The following is a 22,121-nucleotide window of genomic DNA, read 5'->3' as shown; positions in this document are numbered from 1 at the left end:
TATTAATTCATAAACAATCATTTTTATGTACTGATCGCTACAAAATCCACTTGTGTTAATGTTTTTAAACTTCTGTTTTGAGTTGAAATGTGTAACAGCTCCTCCTTTTCGAATATTAATTGTACAGGAGAAAGATGCTAGAGTGTAATGTTCCGTATTTAACTTCTCTAAACCTGTTGTTAAATTGTGCTCAGATAGGTAGATGTCTGTCTTTTCAGAGCTCTCTAAATTTTCCAAACAGACAAGAAGTTGTTTTACAGTATTAGTCACGCATCTAATATGCTGATGAAGTAAGCTTATCTTACTTTTTTTTGCATTTTGTGGGGCTATTCTGTTGGTTCAACTTCTTTCATAACTGGGCGCCTACTTTTAGGTAGTAGAGTCTACACAAAGAGAGGCTCAAGCGTGAGTATGCTTTTTGGCAACACAGCGGAAAACTCCGTCGCCAAGTGTCATCAGACTTCAGACTGCGCAAGAACGTCTTGCAGGAAACGAGATCTATATAGACCTCGGCAGAACAGCTTTCATAACAGCGCGACGTCGTGGCAATTCAGGGAACTAGTACCGGCGAGCGAGTTGCGTGGAGTGGGGGGTACGCGTCTGCCAGATAAAACCACAAACAGCGCTTCCGCGCGGCCACAGTCATCATGCGGTGCACACGCGGAGCACTGGTGTTGCTGCTGGCGATGTGTGTCGCGCTGCTGGCGCCAGCGCGGTGCGCCAGGAAGGGCGGCGGCGCTGGCGAGCAGCTGGCGCCGCAGGTGCAGACATCTCTGGGTCGGCTGCGGGGCAGCGTGATGACGTCACTGGACGGCCGGAGCATCCTGGCTTTCCGCGGCGTCCGCTACGCGCTGCCCCCCGTCGGCGAACTGCGCTTCAAGGTGAGGAGGGGCGGGACGCCTGCACTTCGCGATGCGCTGCCTAAGGGCTATTAGTACGAGAGCTCACGAGCAATCCAATGTCTCACTGTCTGACGGCGAATACCGTACAATATCGCTAGATCATATGATACTGACCCCTACTAGATGGGCAGTAACTGTCAAAAACGCCACAGTTCCACGAAAAAAAGGCATTTGAATCATCACAAAACGTCTGATATTAAAAATATACATAGATTGCCTCATTTTATAACGAAGATTTTTGTTGGCAGGCATTTTCGATATAACCTGTACTTCCAAAAAGAAAATCAACGCTCCGACACTTGTTACGATGAGAATTGCTATTTACTTATTACGCTCTTGTGCTTCGATTCACATCTCACGAACGCAACAAGTTAGGCCTTCGGATTTCGCAAATTAAAGAAGCTCTGGTCGAATTTTTAATTATTAATTGGTCACAATGGAGCATGGCGCAGATTGTCGCTAACAAAGCCATCCATACAAATTACGACATGTGCTACGAATATTGTGCTGAATATGGTCCTGTTACTCAAACAATGAAGATGTAACTTGTCAAGAACATGAAGAGGCAGGTACTAAGATTGTTTGTCATGTTTTTCAAATTAGATAACGAGGTCGAATATCTAGTCAATACTCAACACTGACATTTTAATTACACTACTGACCATTAAAATTGCTACACCACGAAAATTAAGTGCTACAGACGCGAAATTTAACCGACAGGAAGAAGATGCTGTGATATGCAAATGATTAGCTTTTCAGAGCATTCACACAAGGTTGGTGCCGATGGCGACATGTACAACATGCTGACATGAGGAAAGTTACCAACCGATTTCTCATGCACAAACAGCAGTGGACCGGTGTTGCTTGGTGAAACGTTGTTGTGATGCCTCGTGTAAGGAGGAGAAATGCGTGCCATCACGTTTCCGACTTTGATAAAGGTCGGATTGTAGCTTATCGCGCTTGCGGTTTATCGTATCGCGACATTGTTCTTCGTGTTGGTCGAGATCCAGTGACTGTTAGCAGAATATGGAATCGATGGGTTGAGGAGGGTAATACGGAACGCCGTGCTGGATCCCAACGGCCTCGTATCACTAGCAGTCGAGATGATAGGCATGTTATCCGCATGGCTACAACGGATCGTGAAGCCACGTCTCGATCCCTGAGTCAACAGATGCGGACGTTTGCAAGACAACAACCATCTGCACGAACATTTCGACGAAGTTTGCAGCAGCATGGACTATCAGCTCGGAGACCGTGGCTGCGGTTACCCTTGTCGCTGCATCACAGACAGGAGCGCCTGCGTGGTGTACTCAACGACGAACCTGGGTGCACGAATGGCAAAACATCATTTTTTCGGATAAATCTAGGTTCTGTTTACAGCATCATGATGGTCGCATCCGTGTTTGGCGACATCGTGGTGAACGCACATTGGAAGCGTGTATTCGTCATCGCCATACTGGCGTATCACCTGGCGTGATGGTATGGGGTGCCATTGGTTACACGTCTCGGACACCTCTTGTTCGCATTGACGGCACTTTGAACAGTGGACATTATATTTCAGATGTGTTACGACCCGTGGCGCTACCCTTAATTCGATCCCTGCGAAACCCTACATTTCAGCAGGATAATGCACGACTGCATGTTGCAGGTCCTGTACGGGCCTTTCTGGATACAGAAAATGTTCGACTGCTGCCCTGGCCAGCACATTCTCCAGATCTCTCACCAATTGAAACCGTCTGGTCAATGGTGACCGAGCAACTGGCTCGTCACAGTAGGCCAGTCACTATTCTTGATGAACTGTGATATCGTGTTGAAGCTGAGTGGGCAGCTGCACCTGTACACACCACCAAGCTCTGTTTGACTCAATGCCCTGGCGTATCAAGGTTGTTATTACGGCCGGAGGTGGTTGTTCTGGGTACTGATTTCTCAGGATCTATGCACCCAAATTGCGTGAAAATGTAATCACATGTCAGTTCTAGTATAATATACTTGGCCAATGAATACCCGTTTATCATTTGCATTTCTTCTTGGTGTAGCAATTTTAATGGCCAGTAGTGTACAATGTTTGGGAATATGGAATTTGTAAAATATTCCGTAAAGATTTGAGTAGATATGGTTGTTGGTAATTCCTGCCGTTACATTGAAGCTTCGCATTTGTATGAAACAATCGGATTCCTCTATCAAAATCTTTACCCGCTTTTCATGCTGTGACCTGCTATGATTAAAATCCCGCATTCTATTTCTAGGGAAAAAAGGCCATTGACAGCCCTGAAAAATTCTACGTACTATCAAAAGGCTTTCATAGATTTCGCAGATAATCTTCTGACACTGGCAATGTACTGAACGTCTTAGAAAAATAGGGCGGTGACGTGCAGATTATACAACGAAAAAAATTAATGATTTGGATTCGGTTAGATTAAACATTTTTACACAAACATATAAAATGAAAAGTGAATCTCCTGCTACATCCCTAAATCTGGATTTATCTTGTTTTAACGCCTGCAGTCTGCCGCATTATAAAACAGAATCGGAAACGCATTTATTGAAAGCAATATATATTTAGCAAACACTGGGTTACGCTCATACGAAAAATCTAACACACCTAAGGCACACAGATTTCCGATGGTATGAGAACGAGGTAGGTTATGATTTTTCATGATTGTCCGGTAGTCAGTTACCAGGAACGAGCGACGTTATTTTAGACCAATAATCAACATCTATAAAAGGCTTTGGTCGACGGAGATAAGCACAGCAGAAATTTTTGCAAAGGACTTAACAGTGTTCAGAAAGTATAGTTTAAATACAGTTGGTGGTGGAGTGTTTGTTGTTGTTAGAAGTAGTTTTTCTTGTAGCGAAGTTGAAATAGAAAATTCCTGTGAGTTAGTATGGGTGGAGGTTATGCTTGACAACCGGAATAAATTAATTATTGGCTCCTTTACCGACGTCCTGGCTACGCTGATTCAGTGACTGCAGAGTTCAAAGAACACTTGAGTCTCATCTCAAATAGGTGCCCGACTCACACAACTAGAATTGGTGGTGACTTCAATCTATATTCGATATGTAGGCGAAAATACATGTTTAAAGTCGGTGGTAAGCATAAAACATCGTCTGAAATCGTACTAAATGCTTTCTCCGAAAATAATTTTGAACAAAAAGTGCAGGAGTCCACTCGAATAGTAAACGGTTTCTAAAACATACTCGACCTCTTAGCAACAAATAACCCCGAGCAAATATTATAACGATATCACAAGATCGGTGCAGCGAGAGTGAACACTGTAACATCCAAATCCACCAAAATAAATTCAAACTATATGTATTTTTTTAAAAAGGGGGATAAAAATTCGCTTGTCACCTTCTTACGAGACAGTCTTCACTCCTTCCAAACTAGGTATGTGCAGTGTTGTTGTAATTAAACTTTCTCTACTTGGCAGGGCTCCCATGGAAAATGAGTGATCGTAGGACAATGAAACTTTGTGGAAACATCTGTAAGGACATGCGGCAAAGAAATAACGAATAAACATTTGAAAGAAACACATATTAATTTCCACATGAGAGGGTAATATTTGTTAAATGTGTACCATGTTTACATTCCAGATTACAAGCGTTGCTCAGTTGACGATCATCTGCGTAAATGACAGTCTGGAACCGTACTAGAGATTGCTCTTATCGCTGCCAGAAACATTTCGCGTGGGATGATGGCTGCCTCCCTCGTTGCGCTGATCTTCAAACTTCAACCCCACCTCAAGAAATCACATTGATTCAGATCTGGTCATTTTGGTGGCCACGCAGTTTGGAACGATTGGCCAATGATTCGGTGTTCTCCAAATGTGTTACGGAGTAACCGAGTGACCGATAGAGCATCGGGCATCAAAACAGCTGAGACCAAAGCTCCTCTCTCTTTTAGAGTAGGGCGAAGCAGATCACAGTAACGTGTGCCGTTCACGCTTCATGTCTTTGGTCTTTGGATTCTGAGTTCCTCCTATGTGCCTAAGACTAAATGTACTACAGGGCTTTATCGTCGCCGTACCAAAAGCGGGGCCTAACAGCAAGTCACGAGGTTAACAATACCAACAACGCAAACCCTGCAGCGTAAGTGGGTACATCATTCCCATAACGTTGGTACGCATACAGTAAATAGTTTTCCGTCTGTATTGACTCAAGTAACAAACGTTTAATTATAAGCATCCTGCTAGATCAGTTGTGGCTTAAATTCGAAGAAATAGTATTGGTGGCAGCTGAGAGATTAAAACCTAATAGATTAATATAATGGTACTGATCCCACATGGTACACGAAACAGGTCACAACATAGTGGCGGAAACAGCGTCAAACGCCTGCCAAAAGAATGCAAAATCTCCAAGATTGGAGACGTTTTCATGAAGCTCGAAACTTAGCACAGGCTTGACTGCGAGCTGCTTTTAATAGTTTCCACAACGAAGCTTTTCTCGAAATATGGCAGAGAGTCCAAAGAGATTCTGGTCATATGTAAAGCATACCAGTGGCAAGACACAATCAATACCTTGACTGCAATGGTAATATTTCCAACAACAGTGCAGCTAAAGCGGAGTTACGTAACACAGTTTTCCGAAATTCCTTCACGAAAAAAGACGAAGTAAATATCCCAGAATTCGAAGAACAGCTGCCAAGTTGAGTAACTTAGAAGCATATATTCTTGGTATAGAGAAGCACCTTAAGGCACTTAACGAAAGCAAGTCTTACGGTCCACGTTGTATATCAATTAGGTTTCTTTTGGAGTATGCTGACACAATAGCTCCATACTAACTAATCATATACAAATGCTCGCTCAGCGTAACATCCGTATCTAAAACTGGAAAGTTGCCCAAGCCACAACAATAGTCGAGAAAGGAAGCAGCAGAAGTCCGATGACTTACAGACCCACATCACTGACGTTGATTTGTAGCAGGATTGTGGAACATATACTATGTTCGAACATTATGAACTGCATCGAAGAAAACGGTCTATTGACACATAGTTGTCATGGATTTAGAAAATATTGTTCTTGTGAAACACAACTAGCACTTTATTCACACGAAGTGACGAGTGCTATCGATAGGAGCTCTCAAATTGATTCCATATTCCTAGCTTTCCAGAAGGCTTTTAAGGCCGACACTCACAAGAGACTTGTAATCAAATTGTATGCCAATGAAGTACCGTCTCAATTGTGCGACTGAATCGTAATTTCCTGTCAAAGCGGTCACAGTTCATAGTAATCGACTGAAAGCCATCGAGTAAAACAGAAGTGATATCTGGCGTTTAGCAAGGAAAATTTATAGCCCCTCTGCTGTTCCTAATGTATACAAACGATTTAGGAGGCAATCTAAGCAGTCCTGTTAGATTTTTTGCAAATGATGTCGTCATTTGCTGTCTGGTAAAGTCGTAAGAAGATCAAAACCAATTGCAAAATGACTGAGACAAGGTATCTGTATAGTGCGAAAAGTGACAATTGACTCTAAATAATGAAAAGTGTGTGATCATCTGTGATTATCCACATGAATATTAAAATAAATCCGTTAAATTACTGTTACACGATAAATCATAAAAATCTAGGACTTGTCAGTTCAGCTAAATACCTATAATCACAATTACGAATAACTTAAATTAAACGATTACATAGATAATGTTGTGGAAAAGGCAGACCAAAGACTGCATTTTATTGCAGAACACTTGGAAGATACAACAAGTCTACGAAAGATACTGCCTACACTATGCTTGTCCGTCCTCTGCTAGAGTAGTGGTGTGCTGTATGAAGTCCTTACCAGATAGGATTGACGGAGAACATCGAAGAAGTCCAAAGAAGAGCAGCTCGTTTTGTATTATCGCGAAGTAGGTTAGAGTGTGTCACGGACATGATAAGCGAGTTGGAATGGCAATAATTAAAACAAAGGTGAGATATTTTCACGAAATTGCAGTCACCAACTTTCTCGTCCGACCGCGAAAATATTTTATTGGTTCAAACCTACATCGGAAGAAATGATTCTCATAATAAAATAAGAGAAAGCAGAGCTCGTACGGAAAGATCAAGTGTTCATTTCTCCTGCATGCTGTACGAGAGTGGAACAGTAGAGAAATAGCCTGAAGGTGTTTCAATGAACGCTCTACCAGGCACAAGTGTGAATTGCTTCTTTGTTGATCCATTATGGACCGTGGGACAGCGGCTGGCATGTATTTCTTGAGGCAATAATTTACCAACAGCCGTATGTATTGTAGAAATTTATTTTATGAACTTCTTATGCGCCATAAGAAGTTCATACAATAAATTTCTACAATACATACGGCTGTCGGTAAATTATTGCATCAAGAAAAAGTGTGAATTGCAGTCATGTAGACAAGGGCGTCCACACGATAGTTTGTTGGAAGGGGGGGGGGGGGGGGGGAGGGACTTACACATGGTGGTACGGACTATTTTTTATATTTTGTAAGACGTATGACAACGTGTAAGTAGCCATAAAAAAGTTCCAGTTACGACCAGTTAAAAACCTACACAATACCAACTTTTAAATCATTTCTTAAAGGAAAAGCACCTGACAACACTGTAATATTTTCCTTTGCCCGAGGGCCAGGAAGGAGTGGTAGGGGGCGTTCTCGTATGTAGAGGTAGATGTAGCTGTAAGGTGAATAGCCGTTGTAGGCCTTATCCGTTTCGTGGGCGCGGGAAGTATATTTACCGCCAACTGTATTTCTTTACTGCATTCGTGGTAACACATTGTACGATTTCATGTAAATTGAAGGAGGGGGAGGTGGGGAGAAAGGAAAGGGAAGGGACTATTGATATCAGCTGCATTAGGACTTTGTGCGGCATCAGAGACGAAGAGTGAAAACGTGTGCTGGACTGGGATTCGAACCCGGATCTCCTGCTTACTTGGCAATTGCTTTAACTGCTGCGCCACCCAGACACAATGTTTATCGCAACTGCGCCGACTGTCTCGGCACGCTTCTTGGCCAATTCACACTCCCACCTCGCACCACCTATCCACAGTCCCAGCAAATGTCCTCCGTGCTCGCTACTTTGAGATTCCCGCAGGAGGTCGTACGTAATTGTGCATCCACACTGAATGTGGTGGATCCATTGCCCATCGAGGTGCATCAATGATATGAATGCGTCGTATCTGTTCTTTGGGATATGGATCCACCACATTCAGTATGGATACACAATTGCATCTGACCCCCTACGGGAATATGAAAGCAAGGGATGTGGAGCACACGGACAGGGACTGCGGATAGGTTGTGGGAGGTGGTTCAAATGGCTCTGAGCACTATGGGACTTAACATCTGAGGTCATCAGTCCCCTAGAACTTAGAACTACTTAAACCTAACTAACCTAAGGACATCACACACATCCATGCCCGAGGCAGGATTCGAACCAGCGACCGTATCGGTCGCGCGGTTCCAGACTGTAGCGCCTAGAACAGCTCGGCCACTCCGGCCGGCGGTGCAGAGGTAGTTTGCGCAATTGCGATAAACACTGTGTCCGGTTGGCGCAGCAGTTAACGCAACTTCCAAGTAAGCAGGAGATCCGGGTTCGAATCCCTGTCCGGCACACGTTTTCTCTCGTCGCTGCTGATGCTGCACAAAGTCCTCGTGCAGCTAATATCAATAATCCATTTCCTTTCCTTTCTCCCCCCCCCTACTTTCGGTTTTAATAATACAGGGTATGTAAATAAAGTTTCTAGATTTGATATTTTCCTGAGTAGCGGTGCGCGCGCAGACCGGTCTCACCCCTGCGCCAGGGCTAAGCGAGCCAAGGATCGGCATTCGGCGAAACGCTGGAGTGAAAACATCGCGAGTGCACGGAGTATCTGTTCCGAAACGTCGTCGAGAAATCGGGGCGTCCGAAATGCAACGCCTCTTGGAGCAGCGGTGTACAATAAAATTTTGTGTAAAATTGAACAAGATGGGTACATTCGAAATGATTCAGGAGGCCTATAAAGAATACGCCATGTCTCGTGCCGTGGTTTTCATGTGGCACAAGAGGTTCAAAGGTGGCCGGGTAGATTTGTAGGACGACAAACGCTCTGGAGGCCCTTCAACGGCAGAACTGACGAAAATCTGGCCAAAGTGGGTCAAGTTTGAGGGATCGAATCCGCCGCGTCCGCCAGGAGAAGAAAGATGATTCGGTGCTCCACCATGATAATGCGACCGTTCACACCTGCTTCGCCATCACTGAAGTTTTGACCCAGTTCAAGGTGGCAACGCTGCCGCAGGCACCGTATAGCCCCGACCTCACCCCCAATGACTTCTTTTTGTTCACTCAGATGAAGAGAGACCTTTCAGGTCAGGAAGCGGTTTGACAGCGTCACAGTGGTCCAAAAGGCTTCGACGAGGGTTTTGTACAGCATTCCGGCTAAGGAGTTCCAGGGAGCTTACCACAAGTGGAAATCTCGTTGACAGCGGTGTGTGGACTCTCAAGGCACCTATTTTGAAGAATTTCAGTCCAATGTATGAAAGTATTTAACAAATTTTGTGTTTTGAGACCAGTCTTGAAACTTTATTTACACAACCCGTATGTTTCACAGCTGCAGATTCTGAAAGAACAGACACCATGCATTCATACATTGTATGATCTCCGTACGTTCTTGGCATCAATTGGTAGTATGCTGCATCAGCTGTAATTTCCTTTCCTTGTGAAATATAGCTTTTAATTGTCGTAAAATGTCTCTTATGCATTTCAGGGGCAGTGGGAAGTAAGGAAATGGAAATGAGTCCCATGGAAATGAAGTCTTGACAGAATGTAGGGGAACCAAAGCACGAAATGATGTCGTTTTAAAGCCCAGTGGGAAATATGGTTTCCAGTAAAGCAATTTCCCATACGAAAATGGGAAGTATAGTTATCACCTCAGTATTTGGCTGACATCTTGTGGTAGTACGCTGTTGTTGTTGTGGTCTTCAGTCCTGAGACTGGTTTGATGCAGCTCTCCATGCTACTCTATCCTGTGCAAGTTTCTTCATCTCCCAGTACCTACTGCAACCTACATCCTTCTGAATCTGCTTAGTGTATTGATCTCTTGGTCTCCCTCTACGATTTTTACCCTCCACGCTGCCCTCCAATGCTGAATTTGTGATTCCTTGATGCCTCAAAACATGTCCTACCAACCGATCCCTTCTTCTAGTCAAGTTGTGCCACAAACTTCTCTTCCCCCCAATCCTATTCAATACCTCCTCATTAGTTACGTGATCTACCCACCTTATCTTCAACATTCTTCTGTAGCACCACATTTCGAAAGCTTCTATTCTCTTCTTGTCCAAACTGGTTATCGTCCATGTTTCACTTCCATACATGGCTACACTCCATACAAATACTTTCAGAAACGGCTTCCTGACACTTAAATCTATACTCGATGTTATCAAATTTCTCTTCTTCAAAAACGATTTCCTTGCTATTGCCAGTCTACATTTTATATCCTCTCTACTTCGACCATCATCAGTTATTTTACTCCCTAAATAGCAAAACTCCTTTACTACTTTAAGTGTCACATTTCCTAATCTAATCCCCTCAGCATCATCCGATTTAATTTGACTACATTCCATTATCCTCGTTTTGCTTTTGTTGATGTTCAACTTACATCCTCCTTTCAAGACACTGTCCATTCCGTTCAACTGCTCTTCCAAGTCCTTTGCTGTCTCTGACAGAATTACAGTGTCATCGGCGAACCTCAAAGTTTTTATTTCTTCTCCATGTATTTTAATACCTACTCCGAATTTTTCTTTTGTTTCCTTTACTGATTGCTCAATATACAGATTGAATAACATCGGGGAGAGGCTACAACCCTGTCTCACTCCTTTCCCAACCACTGCTTCCCTTTCATGCTCCTCGACTCTTATAACTGCCATCTGGTTTCTGTACAAATTGTAAATAGCCTTTCGCTCCCTGTATTTTACCCCTGCCACCTTCAGAATTTTAAAGAGAGTATTCCAGTTAACGTTGTCAAAAGCTTTCTCTAAGTCTACAAATGCTAGAAACTTAGGTTTGCCTTTTCTTAATCTTTCTTCTAAGATAAGTCGTAAGGTTAGTGTTGCCTCACGTGTTCCAACATTTCTACGGAATCCAAACTGATCTTCCCCGAGGTCCGCTTCTACCAGTTTTTCCATTCGTCCGGAAAGAATTCGTGTTAGTATTTTGCAGCTGTGACTTATTAAACTGATAGTTCGGTAATTTTCACATCTGTCAACACCTGCTTTCTTTGGGATTGGAATTATTATATTCTTCTTGAAGTCTGTGGGTATTTCGCCTGTCTCATACATCTTGCTCACCACATGGTAGAGTTTTGTCATGACTGGCTCTCCCAAGGCCATCAGTAGTTCTAATGGAATGTTGTGTACTCCTGGGGCCTTGTTTCGACTCAGGTCTTTCAGTGCTCTGTCAAACTCTTCACGCAGTATCTTATCTCCCATTTCATCTTCATCTACATCCTCTTCCATTTCCATAATATTGTCCTCAAGTACATCGCCCTTGTATAAACCCTCCATATACTCCTTCCACCTTTCTGCCTTCCCTTCTTTGCTTAGAACTGGGTTGCCATCTGAGCTCTTGATATTCATACAAGTGGTTCTCTTCTCTCCAAAGGTCTCTTTAATTTTCCTGTAGGCAGTATCTATCTTACCCCTAGTGAGACAAGCCTCTACATCCTTACATTTGTCCTCTAGCCATCCCTGCTTAGCCATTTTGCACTTCCTGTCGATCTCATTTTTGAGACATTTGTATTCCTTTTTGCCTGCTTCCTTTACTGCATTTTTATATTTTCTCCTTTCATCAAATAAATTCAATATTTCTTCTGTTACCCAAGGATTTCTATTAGCCCTCGTCTTTTTACCTACTTGGTCGTCTGCTGCCTTCACTACTTCATCCCTCAGAGCTACCCATTCTTCTTCTGCTGTATTTCTTTCCCCCATTCCTGTCAATTGTTCCCTTATGCTCTCCCTGAAACTCTGTACCACCTCTGGTTCTTTCAGTTTATCCAGGTCCCATCTCCTTAAATTCCCGCCTTTTTGCAGTTTCTTCAGTTTCAATCTGCAGTTCATAACCAATAGATTGTGGTCAAAATCCACATCTGCCCCTGGAAATGTCTTACAATTTAAAACCTGGTTCCTAAATCTCTGTCTTACCATTATGTAATCTATCTGATACCTTTTAGTATCTCCAGGATTCTTCCAGGTATACAACCTTCTTTCATGATTCTTGAGCCAAGTGTTAGCTATGATTAAGTTATGCCCTGTGCAAAATTCTACAAGGCGGCTTCCTCTTTCATTTCTTCCCCCCAATCCATATTCACCTACTATGTTTCCTTCTCTCCCTTTTCCTACTGACGAATTCCAGTCACCCATGACTATTAAATTTTCGTCTCCCTTCACTACCTGAATAATTTCTTTTATCTCGTCATACATTTCATCAATTTCTTCATCATCTGCAGAGCTAGTTGGCATATAAACTTGTTCTACTGTAGTAGGCATGGGCTTTGTGTCTATCTTGGCCACAATAATGCGTTTCACTATGCTGTTTGTAGTAGCTAACCCGCACTCCTATTTTTTTATTCATTATTAAACCTACTCCTGCATTACCCCTATTTGATTTTGTATTTATAACCCTGTAATCACCTGACCAAAAGTCTTGCTCCTCCTGCCACCGAACTTCACTAATTTCCAGTATATCTAACTTGAACCTATCCATTTCCTTTTTTAAATTTTCTAACCTACCTGCCCGATTAAGGGATCTGACATTCCACGCTCCGATCCGTAGAATGCCAGTTTTCTTTCTCCTGATAACGACGTCCTCTTGAGTAGTCCCCACCCGGAGATCCGAATGGGGGACTATTTTACCTCCGGAATATTTTTCCCGAGAGGAAGCCACCATCATTTAATCATACAGTAAAGCTGCATGTCCTCGGGAAAAATTACGGCTGTAGTTTCCCCTTGCTTTCAGCCGTTCGCAGTACCAGCACAGCAAGGCCGTTTTGGTTAATGTTACAAGGCCAGATCAGTCAATCATCCAGACTGTTGCCCCTGCAACTACTGAAAAGGCTGCTGCCCCTCTTCAGGAGCCACATGTTTGTCTGGCCTCTCAACAGATACCCCTCCGTTGTGGTTGCACCTACGGTACGGCCGTCTGTATCGCTGAGGCACGCAAGCCTCCCCACCAACGGCAAGGTCCATGGTTCATGGACCAGATGCATAAAAGTTGCTGCAGCAACCAGTTTCCGTTTGTCGTGAGATCACCACTGTTGTCACTTATGAAGTCAGAACAGACTGCCCCGTTTCTACAGAAGCCGCCGCTTGGAGCATCAAGCTGAGGGGGGTCGCCAGTGCGTTATCACAATTAGCTGCGAAAACTGACAACAATGAAAATGTATGAGAGGAAAGGGTCAGGAGGGGTGAGTGGGGTGGGCTGGGGTGAGGTGCCAAATCATCTGTCAATTGTGTGTAAAAATGTCCTCGAACTGACGCTGAATATATACCACTGCGACTTGTTGCGCATTTATATGCTGGTGGGTACGTAAAGAAATGGCCAAATTTTCAGATCCAATACACAGTGCGTGGGTTGCTACAGATGTTTAGTGTAATCAGGGGAATTTAGAAGTTTGTGTAATGTCAACCGATAACAGCTCATAAAAGCACAGTAGGGAGAGTACTTAACGACCATAGTTTTTGGTTCTGTCACAAAAATAAAGAAAAGGGGCTGAGGTCCAGAGGAAAGTGGAAAGTACCAGCAGTTATCATCAGCAGTCTCCCACTTAACACTGCTTGTAGTAGAAAAATCGGATGCTGGGCTATGATTCATTGGAAGAATCATAAGAAATGTAACTCATTCATGAAAGAAGTGGCTCTCAAAATATATCTTCCACCACCTCTTGGGTATTTCGCTTCAGTTTGGGACCCTTACCATGTGGCATAGTTGATGTTGTTGTTGTTGTGGTCTTCAGTCCAGAGACCAGTTTGATGCAGCTCTCCATGCTACTCTATCCTGTGCAAGCTTCTTCATCTCCCAGTACCTACTGCAACCTACAGCCTTCTGAATCTGTTTAGTGTGTTCATCTCTTGGTCTCCCTCTACAATTTTTACCCTCCACGCTGCCCTCCAATACTAAATTAGTGATCCCTTGAGGCATCAGAATATGCCCTACCAACCGATCCCTTCTTCTAGTCAAGTTGTGCCACAAATTTCTGTTCTCTCCAATTCTATTCAATACCTTCTCACTAGTTATGTGATGTACCCACCTAATCTTCAGCATTCTTCTGTAACACCACGTTTCGAAAGCTTCTATTCTCTTTTTGTCTAAACTATTTATCGTCCACGTTTCACTTCCATACATGGCTACTCTCCATGCAAATACTTTCAGAAACGACTTCCTGACACTTAAATCTATACTCTGTGTTAACAAACTTCTCTTCTTCAGAAAAGCTTTCCTTGCCATTGCCAGTCTACATTTTATATCCTTTCTACTTCGACCATCATCAGTTACTTTGCTCCCCAAACAGTAAAACTCATTTACTACTTTAAGCGTCTCATTTCTTAATCTAATTCCCGCAGCATCACCCGATTTAATTCTACTACATTCCATTATCCTCGTTTTCCACTCTAAATAGAATTAGAACTCGTCATGACAGATGTGCTTACTCCCTGTATAAATGGGGTAAAATACCATCCCCTGAGTGTGACTGCGGAGAAAGTCAGACCATCAGTCACATTGTTGAAGAGTGTCCCAGAAGAGCCTATAATGGGAGCCACGACGACTTCCTGCTCGCAACTCCAGAGTCGATAGATTATATTAATACACTTGATGTTTGTTTGTAATCCGTAAACTTTGTTATATTGGTAATGTTGGTTTGCAATTATTAACGTTTGTTATATTAGTGATTTGTCTGTCTGTTTCTTATGTGTCTGTATTGCCATACGATAAATAAATAAATAATCCTCGTTTTACTTTTGTTGATGTTCGTCTTATATCCTCCTTTCAAGATACTGTCTATTCCGTTCAGCTGCTCTTCCAGGTGGCATTAACTCAACGAAACGCGCCATGTTTCGTAACGGATTCGTAGATGCAGCGTGAGAGAGTTACAAAGACAGAGACGCCCATCAAACTCTATGGCAGGTGCTACAAGAGAGACGTGTAAAACGGAGAGTTTTACTGTTGAAATTTGGATAGCACACGTTCCATAAAGAGATGGGTAACATTTTACTTCCTCCCACGTTCGTGTTGCAAAATGACCGGACGAGAAAGTAAGATAAATTAGAGCCTATATGGAGGCTTTCAGACAGTTGATAGAATGAAAAACCAGTCCAAGTTGCAAATATTATATTTTTCATTCGATGAGTAGTTTCGGGCCGAGGCCCATTTTCAAATCAGACAGTTGTTCCCACGCAACAGGTAGGCGGAGAGCGCGGGGGGGGGGGGGGGGGGGGGGGGAAGGGGGGGGGAGAAGGGGCAATGATGGTGGCACATGTAGAAGTAGACGTACTTGGGGACAAAAAGTACGATAGTGCGATGGGTTTGAACCTTGCTGGTGAAAGAAAGTTTCATAATCAGTCTTTGGACGGCAAGGATGGTGGTGGTGTGGTGGATCTGGTGGAGGAGGAGGGACAGTTTCAGATCACCACGTTTAGCATGACAAACCGTGTTTGATACAGGCAACGACTCTCCCGTGGGATACCTCCTTCCTGTCACCACATGCATGGGATGTGTAGTGCTTTCAACACGAATCTACACTTGCAATAGTGGTGATGACTGATTCACTTCTTCATCGAAAAAACCTACGACTTTTCAGAGGTTCTGATATACACAGGTGCGCACGTCACATGTAGTGAAGTACACCGTGTTTGCAGAAAGAAACGGCAGCCCGTGATCTGTCTCAGTATTTGAAGTTTGTTGTGGATGATGATACGAAAAGCGAGAAGAATGTGCCGGTATATGGAAATTCTTTTCATTTAAACTGCTGAGCAATCCCTCACAATCTCACGGCTGCAAATTCTACAATACTCTGCATTATCGTTATTTGCGAGTAAGTCCATGAGGACTAAGCAAATTACGAGGAGCGTTCAATAAGTAATGCAACACATCTGTTTACTCGGCCAGTTTCGGCTGAAAAATGCAGAATTTGTTGTGGAAAGTCATGGAATATTGCCACTTAAGCCCCTACGATTTCAGTGGCGGTGCTATACGTAGCCTTCATAATGGCGTCTGTAACGGAGTTGCGTTCTAAGCAGAGAGCTGTCACTGAGACTATTTTGGCGGAAAACCAGAGCATCGCAGATATTCATAGATGCTTGCTGAATGGCTGCACAGCTCTAACAGTGAACAAAAGCACGGTGAGTCCTTAGGCGAAGCGTCTGTCATCATCGCAACAAAATCGCGCAAACCTGCCCGATCTCCCGCGTGCCGGCCGGACGCACACAGCTGTCGCACCTGCAATGTTGGAACGTGCCGACACTCTCATTCGAGGTGATCGACGGATCACAATCAAACACCTCGCTGCTCAGTTGGACGTCTCTGTTGGTAATGCTGACACACTAGTCCACCAATTGGGTACTCAACGGCGTGCACCTGTTAGATTCTTCGCCGCCTAACGGAAGGTCATAAAGAGCACGTGTTTGGCCCGATTAATGATAGACTCCGTGGACAGCAGTACGTGGATGGTTGGGAGATTGTTTATGCAGCAAGATGGCTCCGACGTCGAACATACAGGCCCTCCCAGTAAGGTGGCGAAAAATAGGGTTTTGTAGCCAAAAGAGTGTGGTATAATATGGTGTATTGTAATCCTGAATAAAGCTAATCTGCTTTCAGAAAAAAATGTATTACAACACTTAACTGAAAGCCCCTCGCACTCAGGGGTGGCCATTTGCCTTCACTTGTCCCCATATTTCGTTCATTGTCTTGAAGTGCGCTTCCCTCCTATCTTCAGACCATGTTGTACAGGCTAATTTCAGATCGGTTTTGATACCACCAATCCATTTCATCGTGTCCATTTTGACTATGTCTGTCTGCGTTCATTCTTTTAATGTGGCCATAGAATCTTAAGCTGCATTTTCAAATGTCGCTATGTACATTAATGTATTGTTTGAATCCCCTTGTGCCTCTGAGTCGGCGTTGTTCGTTTACAAGTAACGAACCTAGAATTTTTTTTACAATTTTGCGATCCTTTTTCACAATACTTTCAGTGTTTGTTTTCCAGTTCAAAATTAGTGCACCTGATCCACAGAGGAATTCTCATTTATTTCTGTATCGTCGTGTCATAGATCTGAGTGCCTGGAGATCTTGTTGTATGTATTTCTGGTGAGTCGATATGCAGTTCCAATCTTTCGGCATGTAATTTCGTTTGCTTTTGATTCGATTCCCTTTCTCCTGAATGTTTTCACTGAGATATTAAAACTGCATAACGCGTCCAATTTTGCCATATTATGGCCGATATTATTATTATTACAAACATGGTGCCCATCATGTCACTCATTTCCCGATTGTTATGGACCGCTGAAAAATAAGCGCAAAGTGCAGAATCACTTTCGTTTCCACTGTAGGAATTTAAGGTTTCGAGATGGAACGCCGAGTGCCCAAATTCCGTTGAAATGAAATAACACAGAGACGCAGAAAATGAGGTCGATATATTATGCGAATGTAAACTCTATGCGAGCTTCTGTAAAGATGTACTGTCACGGAACCAGTGGTAACACAGGAAATCACAGCGGCAGTGAAGAATGAGTGAAGGGCATTCACAGTGTACTCCCCAAGACACTGTATGGTGTTTGTCAGAGGTTACAGTGTACCAGTAAGACGGACGGCACTATGGTTACCTTTGGGGCGGGAGAGGGGAAGCACTAAGGAAAACTCGTAACTGTTTCAAGGCAGTAATATGGATACTGCTTGATAATTAGTAATTAAGTAACTAGTGCCATATTTTGCAATGTGAGACTTGCGCGTGTGAGGTAACGGGCGAGTCGTCGCGCCCTGAAGATATTGTTAACTTCGGAGGAAGCAGTGGCCGCACGGGTCGCTTGGCGGGCGCGGGCCGCTCGGCATGGAGGTAAGAATAAGGGGAGATGGCGCTACGTATCCCAGCCGTACTACGTTTTGAAGCCATGGGGGCGTGGCTCGCTGCCATGACACTCTGACCAAAACATTGCCAGTGTGCTATAGCGCTGCGTGTATTACAGTCGCTAATTGCACCATATACGCATGTAACGTCATCAGATTGGTTGTTTCAAAGTTTTTGTTTAAAATAAAATCTCGTAAAGGCGAAATTCCGCGTTTCTTCTGATTAAAAATAGTTTTTAATGTAATATTACGAATAGCTAGCCTTCAAAGTAAACGATACAATTTTGTTAATTCAGTAATAAACGTGTATCACAAACTAAATAATAGAAACTGAAAACTAAGTTAGCTATACCCTCCCTCCAAAGCCCCATAAATACATCTTGTTTGTAATACGTACTAGGACATTTCAGTTACGTTACACTACTGGGAAACACTGTTCATTACCACCAATATTTACTGAAATACGGTACATAGAATGGCAAATCTACACAGTGTCCTGTTTAGGCCTATACTTTACGCCAGTTAATGTAGTGTTAGCTTTTAATTTGATACATGATGAAATCAAAATGAGTTAGTCAACACTTCGATTATCGACGATACGTACGTATTATACTGAAACGTGAACTTGAAAACTAAGAATTTAATTCTTTGAATTAACATACCTTTTGCAAATGTTCTGGGTGTGTAGGGAAAACTGATGGTACAGCATTTTCTCGGAGGCTTACCGTTGAAGGGGAAGTTCGGTCTATGTCCTCTTCTCGGAAATGCTGAGAACATATAGTGCTCCATTTAGACGCACGCCAATTGTTCCTCCTCACGGCATTCTCCCACATAGCTTTCCGACTTTCATTTTTAGGAAATCTAAGATCATGCAGGAGAAAAACACGCTATAGTACAAGTACCGATGTAGCACACGTTCATTCACAATGAAGTTGTAAAATCACACTTAACAAGACAACTTACACATGAAATGTTATTCCCTTCGATTTCGCATCACAATCAGAACGATTCGTACATCCGAACACCACACAAGTCACCATAATAGCGCAAAATCCTTCGAAAAGCGAGCGACAAGCCTATGCACACAAGCTTACAGCAGCAATGTTTTGGTCGGATTGAGATGGCTACCCTCGGCTTCACATAGCTTCACAGCTGTGACGTCATGGCGTCTCCCTCTATTCTTACCTCCATGGGCAGGCCGACCACGTGGTGCCAGACGCTGGCCGAAGCGAGAGGGGTCCAGCCGCGTGGCTGGGAATTCCACGGTGACGCTATGTTGATGAAGGAGACATGCCGGGAGTGCCAAAGATGGCGGACTTGTGAAACCTTAACGGCAGACATTTCACAGTTCGTATAGAAATTAATAGTAGCCAGATGAATCATTATACCTCAAAAAGAAACATGTACATTACTATTATTTGCACGACGATTCTGATGGTGTAACCAGATTTTCAATATCTTTATTAGTTTAAAGTTTAATATCTGACGGTGAATTATACAAGTAACACCCAGCAACGAATTTCCAAAATTTTAACGCTTCATCCGATTTCGTCGATCGAAGTGTCTTCAGAAAGCTATTAGTGTAGACCTAAATTAGTGTAAATTACAGGCATGTAACTTGAATAGTACATGAGTCATTGGAGGTCAAAGTGGCCGACTGTCGATGGCGTCAGGCCTTAAGTACTCCACAGTTACACGAAAAAACGGTAGCAGCATGCTTATAAATATATTTATTCATCTATGTCTTTGTTTATATCCGATATATACCATTCATGAAGAAATTGGTTATATATTTACCGTGTTATAGAAAGCACAGAGACATTAGGCTACTGGCCTACCTTTTGTTCTATTCCTGGATATATGTTTACTTAATTTGTTTATGTATCTATAATCTGTGTTAGAGCGTGTTTATGGTCCAGCTCTAGGAATATTTATATAATTTCAAGTTATTTAAATGTAAATCCAGTATTTCGAATGTGTTTTATGTCTGTGAATGTGCATTGGCTTGAAGACATGGCGGGAGCGCTCTAGCCAATTACAGTGCTCGTGAATGGAAAGGACACAGGTAGTTCTGAGCGGTGCGGCAGTTGGGGGGAGAGCCGCACAGGACACGTGAAGTGCTGGACGTGACGGCGCGATGGACGCACAGTCGGCGGAAAGACTTGGACAGTGGAGCAGTTTGCGCGTGGTCGCGGAGAAAAGAAATATTTCGGAGTACCGACCTGAGCTCTTGTGTGATTTCCGTGGCTTCTGCAGTGAAGACGTAGTGTGCGTTTAGAAGTGAATACCTCGCGAACTATATTGTTGTTCATAACTAATTACGTGCAGTAGGAATCCATTGTTTCCCTGTTATTCAACTTATATTTTACTTAATTGCTGGACCAACGACACCAATAAGTGTTTTGCAGAAATATACCACATTCTCCAAAAGTACTTCTACTATCGTACTCATCATTTAAAGTCGTTAAGATAGTACCTGCAGATTTTATTTAATTGCAATCTTTCATTTAAAAATTTATATGTTACATTCATAATTCGCAATTGTCGAGTGATAGAAACCTTCGACCATTCGATTCATGTGTGTATTCTTATCGTATACTGTGGACTCAGCAGTATTTGGCCCGTAATGCGGCAACTACATATCCCAGCCCCTAGACAACGAAACCAGCCAAAACTTTTAACATTGCAACTCTGAGTCTGAGAGTGGGTAGTTGAGGGCCACCACACCAACATCACCTCATTTAATTATGTTATTTGAAAGCCCGCACAAGGGAAGTTCAGTTTTCTTTTCTATTCGACACTTTTACTAACAAGGGAACCTCCCCATCGCACCCCCTTCAGATTTAGTTATAAGTTGGCACAGTGGATAGGCCTTGAAAAACTGAACACAGATCAATCGAGAAAACAGGAAGAAGTTGTGTGAAACTACGAAAAAAAAGTAAAATATACAATCTGAGTAGTCCATGTGTAAGATAAGCAACATAAAGGATAGTGTGAGCCAAGGAGCGCCGTGGTCCCGTGGTTAGCGTGAGCAGCTGCGGAACCAGAGGTCCTTGGTTCAAGTCTTCCCTCGAGTTAAAAGTTTACTTTCTTTATTTTCGCGTAGTTATGATCTGTCCGTTCGTTCATTGACGTCTCTGTTCACTGTAATAAGTTTAGTGTCTGTGTTATGCGACCGCACCGCAAAACCGAGCGTCTAGTAGACGAAAAGACGTGCCTCTCCAATGGGAACCGAAAACATTTGATCGCAAGGTCATAGGTCAACCGATTCCTCACAGGAAAACACGTCTGACATATTCTATACGCCACTGGTGACGGCATGTGCGCCACATGACAGGAATATGTTGTCGACCCACCTAACTTGTACACTTGGCAAATGGGTAAAAGGATTCTTCTACCTTGCCCGATTTAGGTTTTATTGTGGATGTGATAATCACTCCCAAAAAAGTGATGAAAACATAGGAGTTTGTCACGAAAACTGAAAATAAAAAATTAAAGTTTTCACTCGAGGGAAGACTTGAACCAAGGACCTCTCGCTCTACAGCTGCTCACGCTAACCACGGGACCACGGCGCTCCTGAGCTTCCACTTTCATTGATGTTGCATATATTGTGCATGGACTACTCAGTTTGTATATTTTGCTTATTTTTCCTTAGTTCCACGCTACTTCTTCCTGTTTTCTCGATTGATCTGTGTTCAGTTTTTCAAGGCCTATCCACTGTGCCAACTTATAACTAAATCTGAGGGGGGTGCGATGGGGAGGTTCCCTTGTAAGATAAAATACAAAAAAAAACAAGTGATTCAGTTAATATAAAAATTATCATAAAAATTTAGTATTCAATGTTGTATGGTGCGTAAAAACTATCAGTACTTTCGAAATTGATTAAAATTTTATGCTAGTTTTATATTGTGAAACAAAAGCTACAACTAAACAATAAATTTAAAGTTGCATGTAAGTTTCGGAGATATAGTGGGAAATGATAACTACTTACTGCAGCAATGTATCTAGCAGCTTTCACAAAAATTGGAATGATAATTTCGTCAGTTTTTAAAAGTGCCGAACCCAAACACCTTGATCCGTCTAAATTTCCAGGTGTTATTTCATTTGAGCTATCAGTTTCAGCGCCGCATTGCGCCATCTTCAGGCCCTCTGACTGACATGCAGCAAGAATCCCACCTCCGGTCCA

At 42.9% G+C, this 22,121-nt stretch overlaps 1 protein-coding gene across 1 annotated transcript in view; it reads left to right on the top strand.

Moving 5' to 3' along the window:
* Positions 1-637: 637 nt before the first annotated feature.
* Positions 638-22,121, top strand: part of LOC126458243 (esterase E4-like) — a 149,712-nt gene continuing 128,228 nt past the window's right edge. The window contains exon 1 of the mRNA XM_050095142.1: positions 638-881. Coding sequence (XP_049951099.1) covers positions 648-881 — 234 coding nt within the window. The 5' untranslated portion in view covers positions 638-647. The remainder of the gene's footprint in view (positions 882-22,121) is intronic.

Source organism: Schistocerca serialis, chromosome 2 (genome assembly GCF_023864345.2).
Source record: "Schistocerca serialis cubense isolate TAMUIC-IGC-003099 chromosome 2, iqSchSeri2.2, whole genome shotgun sequence".
NCBI classification, from domain to species: Eukaryota; Metazoa; Arthropoda; class Insecta; order Orthoptera; family Acrididae; genus Schistocerca; species Schistocerca serialis.
Note: the sequence above shows the minus strand (reverse complement) of the source record. Positions and strands in the feature narration are given on the sequence as shown.